We start from the raw sequence: 16,173 nt of genomic DNA on the forward strand, positions 1-16,173 counted from the left end.
TGGTTTGATATTTTGTTGTCTGTTGTCAAACTATTTTGTTTGTTGGAATTATTCATGTATTTTTAAGAGTCCAAATACTATTCGGGGCCTCTACATTGTTGCTTACATGGTGCAACCCAACAGGGCCAGCTTTTTTGGCCACTTTAGATTATGGTCCAATTCTCACTATTAACTAACTACTAACTACGACATTTGCCTCAATAAACCCCTTATTACTGCTTCTCAATAGTCAGTAAGGTATTTGTTAAGTTTAGGTATTGGTTAAAGGATTAAGGTATGTAGAATATGGTCATGCAGAATAAAGTATTAATATGTGCTTTATAGGTACTAATAAACAGCTAATATCTTAGTAATATGCATGATAATAATAGTGAGAATTGGACTTTATACTAAACTGTTACCTTTTTTATTACTTTTATTACTGCTTACCTGCTGGTCAGGTACAATCTTAATAACTTGATAAGTTGCCAGATATGCAGTGCAATGATGGCAGGGATTATTTTATTAGCCCTGGCCTAAATAGACTGGTGCTGACAGCCTGGAAACATCAGCTAATCCCGAGCGAGTCTCTATAAAGCGGGGTGCATGAACGCCCCAACCAGTCGTAGCACGGTCCTGCCTCGTTTCTCTACATTCCTGCCAAGTCATCCAAAGACTACTGCAGAAGGGGCTGAGCACAACATCCAACCGCAGCCATGAACGGTACAGAGGGACCGGCATTCTACGTGCCTATGTCCAATGCCACCGGCATTGTTAGGAGCCCGTACGAATATCCCCAGTACTACCTGGTGGAACCATGGGGATTTGCCTGCCTGGCCGCTTACATGTTCTTCCTCATTCTCACCGGCTTCCCCATCAATTTCCTCACTCTGTATGTCACCATCGAGCACAAGAAGCTGCGTACGCCCCTCAACTACATCCTGCTGAACCTTGCCGTCGGCGATCTCTTCATGGTGTTCGGCGGCTTCACCACAACGATTTACACCTCGATGCATGGCTACTTCGTGCTGGGACGCCTCGGCTGCAATTTGGAAGGCTTCTTCGCAACCCTGGGTGGTGAAATAGCGCTTTGGTGCATTGTAGTGCTGGCCATCGAGAGGTGGATCGTCGTCTGCAAACCCATCAGCAACTTCCGCTTCGGAGAGAACCACGCCATCATGGGTGTGGTCTTCACGTGGGTCATGGCCTGCTCCTGCGCTGTGCCTCCCCTGGTCGGCTGGTCCCGGTACATCCCCGAGGGCATGCAGTGCTCATGCGGAGTCGACTACTACACTCGTGCCGAGGGCTACAACAACGAGTCCTTCGTCATCTACATGTTCCTTGTCCACGCCCTCATCCCGTTCATCGTTATCTTCTTCTGCTACGGGCGTCTGGTCTGCACTGTGAAAGAAGCCGCTGCCCAGCAGCAGGAGTCCGAGACCACGCAGAGGGCCGAGCGCGAGGTCACCCGCATGGTCGTCCTCATGGGCTTCGCCTACCTGGTTTGTTGGCTCCCCTATGCCAGCGTGGCCTGGTACATCTTCACCCACCAGGGAAGCGCATTCGGGCCGGTCTTCATGACAATACCAGCCTTCTTTGCCAAGACCTCTGCTGTCTACAACCCGCTCATCTACATCCTCATGAACAAGCAGTTCCGCCACTGCATGATCACCACCCTGTGCTGCGGCAAGAACCCCTTCGAGGAGGAAGAGGGCGCCTCCACCACTGCATCCAAGACCGAGGCTTCCTCCGTGTCGTCCGTGTCCCCAGCATAAACACACGGACGTGACACACGACAAGCAGCGACATGCACTGGGCTTCGACGGCAACCCACTCAGAGACCACGGAGCGCTCAGCCCAGGGAAACGAGCGACCGCTACCACTTGCAGAAAAAATCGTCTGTCAGTTTTCCTTTTTGTATTTTTACAAAACCCAATTGGTTCAACCAAAAGACAGTTCTGAGAGAGGACAGACCATGTCCCAGTTTCAGTACATCCAGCGAGTCCAGCGTAATGGTGCATAAGATTCTTTTTGTTTTTCTTCCTAAAATGCAGCAAAAGGAAAAAATATCTTAACTCTCTTACTGCTGGACTCCTTATACTGGCTTTGTTGTGATTGTAGAGGCATGTATTCAAGGCAACGTAACAATAAAAAGCACTTTGCAAATGAAATCGCTCTGTTTATGTGTTGATTGAGCTGTGATGGTAATGAAATGTCAAAATAGTATTTTAAACTGAATAAACAAGATTTAATGTGATGTATGTATTCCTACTGCTGTAAAGGAAGGCTGTGAGAACAATACTGCAAAGTTTCAGAATCAATACGTTGTACATACTACAAGAGTTAGAATTGTACACACATTCCTATACATACAATTTAGAGCACCATAATTATGGATATTATAACAGGCTCAATGTGTTATTCAATGCAAGTTTAAGACAGTGGCGAGCCTCACTATCACCTTGGATTAAAGGCTTTATGAAGGATGATTTGACAGATATGTATGGATGAATTAAGTAGGATCAGAACTGACGTGTTAATCCAGCTCTAGGTCAGAGTGGTGAAAGTAGATAATGATTATGTATAGTTGGCCTTTCACTGGCATCTGTTTAAATAGGAACACAGATGCACAGCCTCGCACCACAACTCTGAACTGAACTCTTCTGTAGTCGAAAGTATGTAAATCATGCATTCAACAAGTTCGAAAAGAGAAAATGAAAACACATACTATCTGTCCGTTATAGTATTCCAAATTAGAATTAGTGCGTCCCAAATCGTAGTATGTTGAAAATTAGCATTTCAAAGATACCCAGAAGATCTACTTTTCCCGGTTGGAATCCGAAGTGCAGATCCGTGCTCACTCTAACGCCCCACAACCCATTACACGTGGGATGAGGATTCGATTAGAACTACGAACGAGTTAACGCGAGTTAAAGTGTAACAAAAGTGTTAAAAAAACTAAAAACATGGCGAATGTGTGAGTCAGACGGTTAAGTAGAGGTTTCGCTAAAGGGGTTTTCACGAGTTCACACTTACATACAATTAGAGGGAATAAAGTTTAATGCGTATTTGCCGGGGGGGGGGGGGGGGTGTATGTGCTGCTAAACTGTCAACGAATTGAGGTGAGACTGCTGAATATATATATACATCTCTTATCGTTGTTAATTATTCACTCATGTTAATTATCTGAACGTGCTCCTTCCGAACTTTGTTAATAAAACATCATTAAGTGATTAATAATCAGTTTCTAACCTGATGAAAATATTCAAAATAGAAGTCCTCGTATTAAAACAGATTCAGTACTCTTTCAGAAGATGTGTAATAGCGCCCCCTACAGTATAACAGTGAGAACACAGAAAGCCAGAAAATTACAGCAATGGCGGGGAAATAGATTAATAATCCCTTAAAATCATTAGGTAGATAATTTCCTAAGCAACTTCCCAGTGAAGTACAATTCAAATAACCATACACTCAATGAAGTATATGCTATATAGACGCACGGATGCAGGGCTATCATGACATTCTTACCTGAATATTTTTGAGAGACATTCCTCAGTTGTTGATTGTACTTTTCCACTTCCTGTAGCAATTTGAGAACACAGCACAAGCAAGCCAAGGCCACATGTAGACATGATACAGGGACATAAGAATACTAGACTGTTAGCTCAGCACTGAAAGAATAATCTGACCAAACAACACAAAAGTTCCCAGTTATTTAGAGCTTAATAGTAGTACCTTCAGAAAGGGCACTGGGTCTGCAAGTCAGCTTGGTTATAATGTTTCTTAAACGTAGTGTAATTTCACACCACCACAATGAACACAAGATTGTGAATTTGTATGGAAAACTTTATTTGATAATAAAAATAGCATTCACAGACTTCTTTTTGATAGCTACATATACATTGTGATTCATTCAAACAAGAAGAAAAAAACTTTACCGTGTAAGTCCACGTCTACTTGAACTTAGACTAATGTTATGTATAACTTCATGAGTCAAATAAAGCTATGGACAATGCAGAATTTTTATATGTGCATCGTTTTGTAAAAAAAAAAAAAAAAAAAAAAAAAAATCCCAGACCATTTTATCGACAGAAAAAAGCATTTAAAATCCATAGAACTTTGCAGAGACCACAGACAGTACACAAGATCTGTAGAAACGAAGCAGGCTATCCATCACAACAGATATTCAACCGTCTTCCGTGAAAAAACATCAGTCTCCCACTTTTCCTGGCGGGAGGAAAACAAAAACTAACTTCACACACGCCTGATTCTGAGTACACACGATCGTAGTCCCAGCGAGCCGAGTATAAACATGTTAGCATCTTCTTCTAGGTGGACATCTTTCATAAATTCTTTTTTGTACAGAGAAAAGGCAACAGTATCCTTTCCTACACGGGTTTAAAGTACATACAGTAATACAAGTCTGTACAAAAGACAGCGGCGGATTCATCCATTTCCATACAGTACTATTCAGATGACACTGAAGGAACTCCCTGTTCTTGTTCCTGGTTGAGAGATTACGGTCCTGTCGAAACGTGACGGACAGGTATTGCGTGTCGAGAGCGTGACGGAAACACGCGTGGCTCAGTTCGTCAGATTGTGCCAGGTGCCGTCTTCATGGAGTCTCCTGTAACTAGACGTTCAGGCCACACATTTCCCAACACCGTTCACAGATTCAGAGCCTTTGGTACTGGACTGTGTGGAGGTAATTGTAGCTGTGTAAGGGATGCTCCAAAGTATTTCAGACCTCTGATTGAGATGATTGTGAACTGCCACTAATAAGTATGCAGGGACTAAAATCAGACAACTGTATTCATACTTCATTCCTCCAGTGTTTGCATGTATTGGCTCAGTTCCTGTAGCTCAACTGCTCTCAGTGCTTCATCTTCCAGAGGAACACCTGCTTAGAGTTCTCAACGGGTCGGGTCGGCCCGACAAACCCGACGGGACCCGCGGGTTCGGGTCGAAAATATAATCAAATGACTCGGGTCGGGTCGGACCTCGGGCTTAATCTTTTCCGCTCAGTGAAAAAAAAAACATTTATTAATCATCGCTGCTGTTCACCGTAAAGAAAGTCTGGCTGCTGCGTGCAACGTGCATCATGGAGAGGGGCGGGGGCAGACTTGACGCACGCCTTTAGCCTGGAGAGAAGAAGATGGAGTTGGTGAAAAGTAAACTTGCCGCAGGTGAATTCACCGTCGCTACTACAGCCTATTTAGATATTTTAAAGTTTATTGTTTCAGTTGTTTGTATTGTTTGTATTATTAAAAGGCGTGAACATTAAAGGTTGGTTTGAATTCCCGTCTGCTGGTCATGATAATACGTGTATGAGAAAAAAAAAAATCCGACGCTCGTCGGGCCGCGGGCCGGGTTCGGGCAGATAATTATGTTGATGTGTCGGGTTAGATCGGGTCCGGGCTTTAAAAGCCACGGGTCGGGTCGGGTCGGGTTGTAATTTTCAGGCCCGTTGAGAACTCTACACCTGCTGATAAAACATACAGCTCCAAAGCACTTTTTAAAAGCACCTGATTAGTTCATAAAATATACATTTTGCAATAACTTGCTTTAAGCTAATGTCGGGTCAAGTTTTCTGTACACATGTGCCTTTAGTCTAATTTCTGGCGATTATGGCGAAAAAACAAAACAACAACAGCAACAACAAAACTTTGTGCCACAAGATAATGCCTTTCTGCTTTCGGTTCTTCCGCGCTTTTTTTGCTAATGGGCGGCTCGTGCCTCAGTCCAGTGCAGTGTTAAGACAAGGCCAGATAGTGTCCGAATGATGCTTTTCAGCCCATCAAGTTACACTTCAATTTTTCCAAAAATAAATATACAGCTTCAATATATTACTTCCTTAAACAGTAGCATCATAGTTGGAGTTCCAGTTTTGCCACATCTACTCAAATGTACAAACAAAGAAACAAACGTTGAATGCTTGTGCTCTAGTTCAATAAATCTGAATCTGAAGATATGAGGACACAAAGTAGAGAACAAAACAGTTTTAGTCCGTACCTTCTTGACAAAACATGGATCTCACGCGCAACAACATATAAAAACAAATGGACAGATGAAACTAGAACCCCACTGCTGAAGGAGTGCTGAAGCGGTCAGATACTGAGGTCTGCGTGGTTCTCCTTGTAAAGCCGTCTCCTGCTGGGAGAGTTCTGGCCGATCCCGCTCCCGCTCCCAGCTCTTAGAGCGTTGTAATACTCCCTCAGCTGCGGAGTGACGCCCTCCTCCAGGAGACTCCCGTCGCTGCTGCTGTCCGATCTCCCGCGGGAGGCTCTTTCACCGGCTCCGTTCAGGAAATATCCTTGTCTTTCAGCTTGATTGGACGGAGAGCCGTTGTGCAGAAGGTTCCTGTTCTTTAGCCCGCGCTCAGGTGTGCGTCCGAGCGTTTGGGCCACGGCTCTGTCGGGTCGCTCCGGGGTGCGGCCCAGCGTTTGGGCCACGGCTCTGTCGGGTCGCTCCGGGGTGCGGCCCAGCGTTTGGGCCACGGCTCTGTCGGGTCGCTCCGGGGTGCGGCCCAGCGTTTGGGCCACGGCTCTGTCGGGTCGCTCCGGGGTGCGGCCCAGCGTTTGGGCCATGGCTCTGTTGGGTCGCTCCGGGGTGGAGGTGAAGTAGCCCTCGCTGCAGGGGTTTCGGCGGGGAGTCTGCGGGTCTCGTTGGGAACGGGAATGCCTCTCAGGAGTGGAGATCTGGCTCAGCAGGTCCTGGGAAGAGGCCTGATAGCTGCGTTCAGGGGACTGATCTTTATAAGATCGAGTGATGCGACGGTCCACAGACTTGGCTCGACGGCGGTCCGGTGAGCTGTTGCGCTTCCGGCCAGAGGAGCGATCCAAGGATCCACTACGCATCTGAGATCCGGTGATACTTTCCCTGTCTATGGATGGTTTGCGGCCTTGTCTCTGTAGATCCTGATTGGAAGATTTCCTCCCGAATCCGCCCTCTTTCCTTAATGTTTTGAAGAGCTTGGCAATGCCACTCTCGGACTCGGACTTCTTGACCCTGCGGTGGGAGTTGTTTTTGGGGCTGGGCTGGTTGTTCCAGGACAGGTGGTGCGGATCCGGGCCGGTGTCCTTCTCTCGGTCCGGCTGTCTGGCCTTCAGGTGCTGCTGCTTGGGCTGGGATGGGGTGGGATATTCGGATGTATAGCTGGACTCTGACGGAGGATGAAACGGGCCGCTGAACAGCAAAGTCCTCACTTCCGAATTATTTTGTGGCCCGGGCGAGGGAGGGTAGCTGTCATTTGGGCCGTCTGCAAATGAATGAAGAAAGGCTTTCAGTTAGGAACACTAACAGCACTCAGCTTGTATAGGTCCTTGCACACTGAGTCCGAAATTTTCGTATGCATTTTTTCGTATTCGCCATCCGGTGGCTCTGAATTGTCAAACACCTCTCAAAATACTGGCTACGGACGCGAAAAATGCAGAAAATCGTACCTGATCCGAATTTTTTTATGACGGACTAAAGTTTCGGAGGCAGTGTGTAAACGTGATTGACACAACGTGAGGTCTTATTTATTTTTTAACGTGCAAGAATTTCGGATGAGAATTTCATTTTTTTTTTTTACGTGCAAGAATTTCGGATGAGAATTTCGGACTCAGTGTGCAAGGACCTTAACAGTAAAGACGTCACACGACCCTTTAACAAACAGGCAGCACTTCATGCAATCAATCATGAAAGCAAAATGCTCACACAACAGCCAGTCAAAGCTTTGGACACAGCCCTACTCATTCTTTATTATATCAAGTCATCTAAACAATAACACAAATCGAAGAACGGAAGTTATGTCTAAGTTTCTGTAAAATACCGCTGCGCTCCTGCAAAGTTCAGCTCCAACCCGGATCAAACTCGCCTGATCAAGCTCCTCAGGATCACTACAGCTGCAGACAGGCGAGTTTGATCGAGGTTAGAGCTGAACTGGCCTAGATTATAGCTTTGAAAACTATGTTTGGGTTCATCGGAATGATCAGCTGCACTTGCTGATACACAAACGGCAGAAATCTCTCCTGCTCAAGCATATCACTTTCAGACACGTGAGAGGCACAATCAGTGAGGAGTAATTTAAGTGTATTATCAAATGATACAATTTGGAGGCATCACCAACGGCTATTTGCTCCAAAAGCCTTGCGTCCTTATTATTGTCACACAGATATACAGTGTCGGACACTTTCAGGCATTTCACAAATGTGATCATGTTTTAAAGTGCCCCTAATATGTTTTTTTTCAAATATTATCTTTCATTCAGTGTGTAATAAAGCTGTTTATGAATGTAAAAAGTGCAAAGTTTTAAAGATCAAAGTGTAGATAAATGGAGGTTTTGTCTCCTAAACGAAAGAAGTGATTCTGAACTGAAACGAGTCGTCAGTAATTCAGTCTCTCTTCCTGCAGAACCTGCGTAGGTTTGTAACTAATTAGCATAATGCCCTTCTCTGATGTTGATTGGCTGATCAGCATCTCTTAGCTCCACCCTCAAACACTGTAGTGTATCTGAGACTGGAAGAGTTTGGTTTGTGTTGTTCATGTGGAGAAGGCGCTGTTTTTTTTTTTTATTGCTTTTTAGATTACATAACAAAGACGACATGTTATAACAACACAAACTTACTTATTCACATACAGATAATCGAAAGAAAAGAAAGGGAACAAATCAAAGACACTGTTTTCTGCTGCCAAAGCAAATCCACTTTAATGAGATTGATACAGTAAAAGCCACGCCATCGTTACTGTTCGTATCACTGTGCATCAAGAGCTGAAATTCAGATATTATAATGAGCATTTGTTTTCTGACCAATCACAGCAGACTGGGCCCTCTGACCAATCAGAGCAGAGCATCTCTCAGAGAGGTGGGGTTTAGAGAGACTGAATCTTTGATGGAAGCGTTTCAGACACTGAGAGGAAAGAGCTGACGCTGCAGTGCAGATTATGAGGAGATTACAGTGTTTTTGATCATGGATGAATGTGAATCTGTTGTAGGAGACGCCAAAACAACATTAGCAGCCTTTAAAATAGCATAATAGGGGCACTTTAATACAATTAGGTGGATGAAGGGTTGTAGGACACCCCTGGAAAACAAGATGTCAAAAACTCTCAATTCCCTGCGTCGCAACAGGAGCACCTGCTCCCTCCGTAACTCTTCCTGAACGCATGGGTCATCGGGAGGTTTTGGTCATAGTTGAGAAGTTTTGGAAAGAACGTTTTTTATGGACATTTTTAGAATTTGTCTTGGTGTTTCCCTCCACCAATGTTCCATAATTCACATAATAATAGGGTGATGTAAACATAATAGATGTCACAACGCAAAAAAAAACCCCATTAACCCTCTGGGGACCACAAACGCGCCCGCGCATTTTGCTCGTTTTTTTTTTTTAGCAATGAAAATAAACACTAAATGCTCTGTTAATTTTGATCTTTCATTTTCGTGTAATACATCAATCGATCCTGTTCAGTTTCTATTTTTTTTCTGTATACTCACAATAAAAATAAAGTGTTTTGCTTTTTGACAAATAAAGAAAAATTAACATGATGCGATTTCTGCCTTCTCTCTGTCAGTAAACTCCCATTTGAAACGCGTTCGAAAATGATCTATAACTCCGCGAAAATTCAGTCAAACAGGCAAACAGACCCACGGGCATAAAGCTTGAGATCGCATCTTTTAAATGAAGTCATTTATATAAAAAACAAATATTCTCAGCTTCTGTAATCTGTATAAAAAGAGAGCGACTCCTGTCGAGCTCATTACGAGCTCATTCACAGTAATGTGACCACTCCCCGGAGAGCGCGTGCTATTCAAACGCAAATTCTGAGAACTATTTCATAGCTGTGAAACGCCCACATCAGCTGTAAACAAAGCGCGTCGCGACTCCTCGCGAGTGAGACATTATAGCCTACCTTATGGAGAAAAGATTCCTCAGAACAGTGCTGATGAGGAGCAATATCTCCTGAAATGAGGAGCAGATTCCGCTGAGGAGTGAGGTAGGCTGTTTTCTTTTCTCACGTGTGGAATAACGTTATGGAATAACGTTAGTGCAGGCCTATGTAAACCGCAAAAAGATGAATCGCATTTCTATAATATGACTCGCCTTTCTGTGAGATGAATGAAGGGGACATATTTGTAAAGACTGTTTAGCCTAAATATGAATCGCGCGTCTGTGTGTGAAAGAATAAACTGCTTTGCTATAGCCTACTGAGATGAGTAAAAATCGACTGGAATATGTTGAAATAAAATGTATTTGTATAAGCAACGTATTAAACTGCAAAAAAAAAATAAATTCATAGACTAAGATGTTAGATGTTCCAATGTTGGCTATATTCAAACTAATGAATACATATGATAAAATGTAGGCCTATAATCTTTTTTTTTTTTTTTTTTTTTTACAAAGAAAGAGTACACTTGAAATATTGTTGAAATTGTAATTATTGTTGTAATTGTAACATTTTGAATAAAATAGCAAAACATATTTACAAGAGAGATGTAAGCGAAATCTTAAATGGTCAATATAAGTCTTCTTCTAAATACATCTTTTGTCCTTGCATTGTGGCTCAGTCAGTTTCACACCTGAGTGAATGGCTCATTATACAGAGTGGGTGGGACATTCATAATCTAAGGTGTAAACTACTCCTCCCCCTCGCATATTGGCTTTCCAAGCAAAACCTGTTTTACACCATTTAAATCAATGTATTTTTTTTTGTGAACGATAAAGCAAGACTATTTTTACATCATTTTGAAGCTAGAACTCAAAGGGACAACATCCATTAGTCAAAAGTCTTGTGGACACATATTTAATATGTGTTTTGTGGTCTTAATTCAGCAACTTTCATTTTAATTTTTTCCAATAACCACGCATAAACATTATTCTCTTAAAAATACAAACATCTACATACACGTTGCTCGCATATTATGGTAGCCCTGTTTGTGCTATATAGAGTGAATTTACACCTTTGCCATTAACATGTTTATAAATAACTGAAAAAAGCACAAATGTCAAGGCATGTCAGAACATCTCAAGGACCCCAAAAACAGCTTGGTCCCCAGAGGGTTAATGGTCCAAAAAATAGGCTTAGTTTTCTGTATGCAAAATCAGATTTTTTTTATTCATCTGATTTTAAAAAACGGGATACGGACAGGCTCTTGACAGCTTTCGTAACATTCACCCATCTGTTATCAGCCATTAACAGAAACAACAGCATGACAGCATCACGCATGCATCTGAGCATCATCCATCGGGAATATGAATCCATTGAGCATGGGGTCATAGGTCAGCAGGATGAAAGCGTGGCATGAGGGCGGGTGAGGGAACAACACACACTTGTGGGTGATGGGAAGGGTTGACACACACTGTGCTTTACAAACCGTGGCTTGGTTTTGACCCATAAGGTAGTAGCAGGGCTCGCCCAACTTATCATTCCTCAGACAGGCAGCGAGATGCGGACCCATCATAGCTGAGCCCAGCAGAGAACAGAGAGAGAAACAGGGGTGAATCAGGAGAAACACTGACTGAAGAGTTCAGAAGAGCTCACTCTCGACATCAATGCTCAGTGATATTTCCCATCTGCACTGACTCTACTGGCTGAGAACAAAACTAGAACTCAATCCATCGGATTAATGGCACTTTACAGCTGAATCGACTTTTGCAACATCAACACTATTATTGAACGGAAATGAATCAACATATGACTGACTTAAAGTGACACTATAGTCTTCTGTAGAGCTGAATTGAGCTCATTTCATAATAAAATGAGCTCCTGTAAAAGCGACTTTAATCTCAGTGAGTCTTCTCTCCTGGTTAAATAAAGGTAATTAAATGACCTTTACACAGTTACTGAACTGAGCTGAGCTGAACTGAACTGAATAATGACTGAATGTGAATGTGTCTCATATTCAAGTCTTAACTTCAGACTTCTCAAAAGAGGCTCATTGATCACCAAGAAGTACCGATTTAACAGTGGAGAACAAGAAGAGAAGGCAGTTCAGGACAGATAAAGACATGAATGCTGAAGATTTCCCGCATGGTTTGTTACGCACCGTACTCTGGGACGGATCCATCTCCTCTCTTCAGCACCAGGCGAGCTCGTCTTCCTCCGGTCTTGATCAGCTCGATGGCGCGGGAATGATTCATATTTTTTGTAGTTTCACCGTTGATCTCCAGAATTTCATCACCGACCTGAAAGCAGGCGGACACCAGAATGAGCTCATGGGAGGATCAAGAAGAACATCGACAACTGGGAGCTTCATGAAAATGTTATTAAAGCTGTGAACATAGACTGTTTAGTGAGTCTGGACCTGTACTGAACGCCTTGCGGTGCACTGAAGGCTTGCTGCTGTTCTCAGTGTAGAGGAGGAAATGGAAACCAATGGAAACTGTCAGTATGTTGATCAGTCTCTTATACCCCTTTTCCACCAAGGCAGTGCTGGTTCGGAGCCGGTGCCTACTCGCGAACCAGTTCTTTGTGTTTCGACAGCCAAAGAACCGGTTCTCGGCCAGGAAAATTGGTTCCAAAGCGGCACCAACTCTTTGCTGGACTAGAACCGTTCTTTTACTACGTCATGCTTACGTCGGGGGCTGGGGGCGGGGTTATTGTCGAACTTCTTCTCGAACGTAACCTCCGTCTATAGTAATCCAGACGAGCAGCACAAAAGTGTTCTAAATGTCTTCTTAGGATCGCAAAGCCAGGAGAAACATTTGCAGAAAGACGATGTAGTCCACCATTGCAATTGTTATGCTTGAAGTTGGCGCAAGTGTTTCTGGGAAAGCTAAGACGTATGGCTACGTACACAGTGACGTAACAACGTCATTCGCTGGGCTCTCTAGTCAGTGCAAAAACAAACAGGTTCTGAGAAGGTTCGCAAGTTGAACCAACTTTGAACCAGCACCAGTTCCAAACCAGTTCTTTTTTTTGTGGAAAAGGGGTATCTGTAATGTGTATTCATCAACCGGGGTTACTTCCAACAATGAAGCCTAGTAGAGCAGTTTGTCAGGAGATCGTAAAGCAATAGAGCGGATCTTTCAGAGTCTGTGTGATAAAGATCAGTCAGTCATTGAGGAGTTAGAGGATTGCACTCTGAGAAGAGTAACAGTGGACTAACTGGGGAACTAATGATTTCGCACTCTTCATTTCATCAGTTTGTATAGAAGAAATTCAGAAAGTTGAACTGCCTCCATTACAGTTTTTCTCAATTAATTTTATCACCTAAATACTTTGTCATTTTACTAAACAGCAAGTATCACACGAAATCCAAGTGACAGATTGAGAGGAATAGTTAGAGAGTAGAAAGAGGAGGATAGAGAGACGAGCAGACAGATTCTGAACACATGATGGCGACACACATCATATCTAAGATTAAGATGGAGGACTGTGTTACTCGTCTCGATGTGAAAGCATCGCTCCTGTGTGTGTCTCCTACCCTCATCTTGCCGTTCCTGGTGGCTGCTCCGTCCTCAGCCAATCTCAGCACGTACAGATCCATGTTGTACTCCTTCCCCCCTCTCAGACTGAAGCCGAAGCCTTTACTCTCCCTCTCCAGATCCACTGAATAAAACTCTGCCTCCTAAACACACATCATCAAGATCACCACACACACCTGCCACACAGTGTACTTACCCAGGAAAACACAGTGTTATAAGATTACTACATCTGTCACATCACACTTTATTGTAATTAACTATTAATGGGGGGTTGAGAGGTGTAAAAAAACCCATTTTTTCTTCATTTTTTATTTGATATATATTGAATGTCTAAGATGTTTCTCAGTGTGATCAAATGGAGAAATACAGTTGCAAACGAAATTATTCAACCCCCATTGCAAATCAGGTTTATTGGCAAAACTGTAAGACTTTCAGCTGTTTGCAATGAACAAATCAAACAAAAGTAATTAAAATAGCTCAACAAAACAAATGTTTCAAGTGGTTTCCCCAAATTCAACTGAAAATGCAACTTTCATTGACTTCTGCAGTCTCAGAATTATTCACCCCCTTCATGGTAAGCATCTTTAGCACTCAGTAGAACAGTCTTTTGCTGTTATGAGCTGAAGACGAGATGTATAACAGACAGCAGATTCTGGCAGCGTTTCTGAGGAATCGGAGCAACTATATTCCAGTTCAGGAATATTCTTGGGTTTGCGTTCTGCAACCGCTTTCAAATCCCACCAGAGATTTTCTATGGGATTCGAGTCATGTGACTGTGATGCCACTGTATCTCCCAGGACTTCTTCTGCAACCAAGCCTTAGAGGAATGCTTGGGATCATTGTCCTGTTGAAGGTCCAAGCTCCAGCTTCCTCACTGACGGCATGATGTTTTCTCCCAGGATCTCCTGATACCTCAGTGACTCCATCTCTCCTTCCTCACGCTGCAGGTTTCCAGAGCCAGAGGATATACATCAGCCGAGAGCATCACGAGCTCCTCATGCTGAACTGTAGACAGAGTTCTTCACAGCTGATGCTTCATTCTTCCTCCTCAGGACACACCGAAGATCCACAGGGACGAACAGCTCCAGTTTTGTTTCATCACTTCACTTCACTCATCCCGAAGCTTCTGTGGCTTATTTATATGATTTTGAGCACTTTTCTTGTGCATTTGGGTCAGTAGTGGTGTAGTCCTGGGGTTCTGGCATGTGTTTAGTACGAGCTGAAACCTCAGTGTCTGTGGCCACCAAGTCTTGGTCTTCTGCAGTCACTCCAGGGCTTTTCTGTACCGTTGATCGCTTCCTCCTTCTGCCCCGTCCAGGGAGTGTAACCACTGTTCCTCTAACTTTGATCTTGCTATGCTTCCAACGGTGTCTTTTTGGACCATTCTTTTGACTCAACAACAAACTTTTCTTTTGACTCAACAAACCTCGCCAGTTCAGATGTGTCATGTGTTCTAGCTCAAGCACACCTGGTGCAGCTAATGAAGCCCTTGATTAGCGAGACGACCCCTGTTCTGTAGATCTGAGCTGTTGTGAGGGATTATATCAGGGGGTTGACTAATTTTGAAACTGCAGAAGTCATTAAAAGTTGCATTTTCAATTAAACTTGGGGAAACCACTTGAAACATCCTTTTGTTTGATTTGTTCATTGCAAACAGCTGAAAGTCTGTACATTTTGCCAATAAACCTGATTTGCAGTGGGGGTTGAATAAGTCGCTTGCAACTGTAGACCCGAGTGATCTCACATGTTTCTTGCATTGCTGCATGTTATAAACACTGACATCAGAACACATCACAAATACCTGATCAAACTTTGAGTTTGTGCATTTTGGGAAGTGTAAGTAATTCTCAAATTATATATGATGCAAGCTCATCTGCTTGTGAATTAAAGACAGATGTTTGACCTGTGTATTTATGCCAAATGATGTGCTGTCGACAATGTAATATGGCTGTATCATCTGTATCTGTCAACATTACTAATGAACAACTGTATTTTTATTAACAAACATGACAAAGATCAGTAAATGCTGTAAAATATATTGCATGTTAATTATGTATTAACTAATGTAAACGTTTCTAGCATTTCAGATTTAGCATCGATATGTGTCATGTTATGTATGTGTGTATATATATATGAATGTCTATCTGTGATGGGTGGGGATAGTGAGAGCTTGTGTGTGTGTGTGTGTGTGTGTGTGTGTGTGTGTGTGTGTGTGTGTGTGTGTGTGCGCGTGCGGACGTGCGTGTCCTTATGGTGCGTGTGAATGTGTGTGAGTGCGTGAAGGTTTTTGTTTTCTTTTTTTGTTGTTGTATTATTATTATTATTTTATTATTATTATGATTTTTTTGTTTTATCTACTCGGTTGTTCTGCTGTTCTATGTTGTTTGGACATGATCCTGAGGACCCCCATGAACACGAGATGTTTCATCCTTGATCCTCTAATAAATGTTCATAAATAAATAAATAAATAAATAAACAACTGAGACATTACTGTAAAGTGTTCAAAGAAAGACTCTTCACCTTCATACTGTAAAATTGTGAACTGACCGAAACACTCTAAACGCAGCAGTGTGTGTTCAGGTCAGAGGTCAGAGGTCAGAGGTCAGAGGTCAGCGCTCACCTGACTGTAGGCTGGCGGTTGAGTCAGCGCCGGTTTGGGTTTGTTATTCCTGTTGGACAAGCAGAACGAAAGATCTTACTGATACTACACCTGTCGAAATGTTTTGTTTTGTGATTATGAATATCATTACTAAATCAGTGTGTGTGTGTGTGTGTGTGTTTCACCTGG

At 43.0% G+C, this 16,173-nt stretch overlaps 2 protein-coding genes across 5 annotated transcripts in view; one reads left to right on the forward strand and one right to left on the reverse strand.

The window, feature by feature from the left end:
- Nucleotides 1–576: 576 nt before the first annotated feature.
- On the forward strand, nt 577–2,150 carry rho (rhodopsin). Its single transcript, XM_084138647.1, has one exon. The coding sequence runs from the start codon at nt 696–698 to the stop codon at nt 1,752–1,754; it is 1,059 nt and encodes a 352-aa protein (XP_083994773.1). The 5' UTR covers nt 577–695; the 3' UTR covers nt 1,755–2,150.
- A 1,654-nt stretch (nt 2,151–3,804) lies between these two features.
- magi1a (membrane associated guanylate kinase, WW and PDZ domain containing 1a) overlaps nt 3,805–16,173 on the reverse strand; it is a 104,565-nt gene continuing 92,196 nt past the window's right edge. For 3 of the 4 annotated variants that reach the window (XM_084087769.1, XM_084087771.1, XM_084087770.1), the window contains exons 19-22: nt 16,006–16,054; nt 13,385–13,528; nt 12,005–12,143; nt 3,805–7,237 (exon numbers count right to left, since the gene is read on the reverse strand). In XM_084087769.1, coding sequence (XP_083943895.1) covers nt 6,087–7,237; nt 12,005–12,143; nt 13,385–13,528; nt 16,006–16,054 — 1,483 coding nt within the window. In that variant the 3' untranslated portion in view covers nt 3,805–6,086. Of the gene's footprint in view, nt 7,238–11,332; nt 11,422–12,004; nt 12,144–13,384; nt 13,529–16,005; nt 16,055–16,173 lie in introns of all 4 variants that reach the window. The other variant, XM_084087772.1, reaches the window with a different exon arrangement.

Source organism: Abramis brama (genome assembly GCF_963993115.1).
Source record: "Abramis brama genome assembly, chromosome: 16".
NCBI classification, from domain to species: domain Eukaryota; kingdom Metazoa; phylum Chordata; class Actinopteri; order Cypriniformes; family Leuciscidae; genus Abramis; species Abramis brama.

What these genes read in the sequence shown, in the direction of transcription:
- rho (XM_084138647.1), top strand. Translation starts at nt 696, where the DNA reads ATGAACGGTACAGAGGGACCGGCATTCTACGTGCCTATGTCCAATGCC.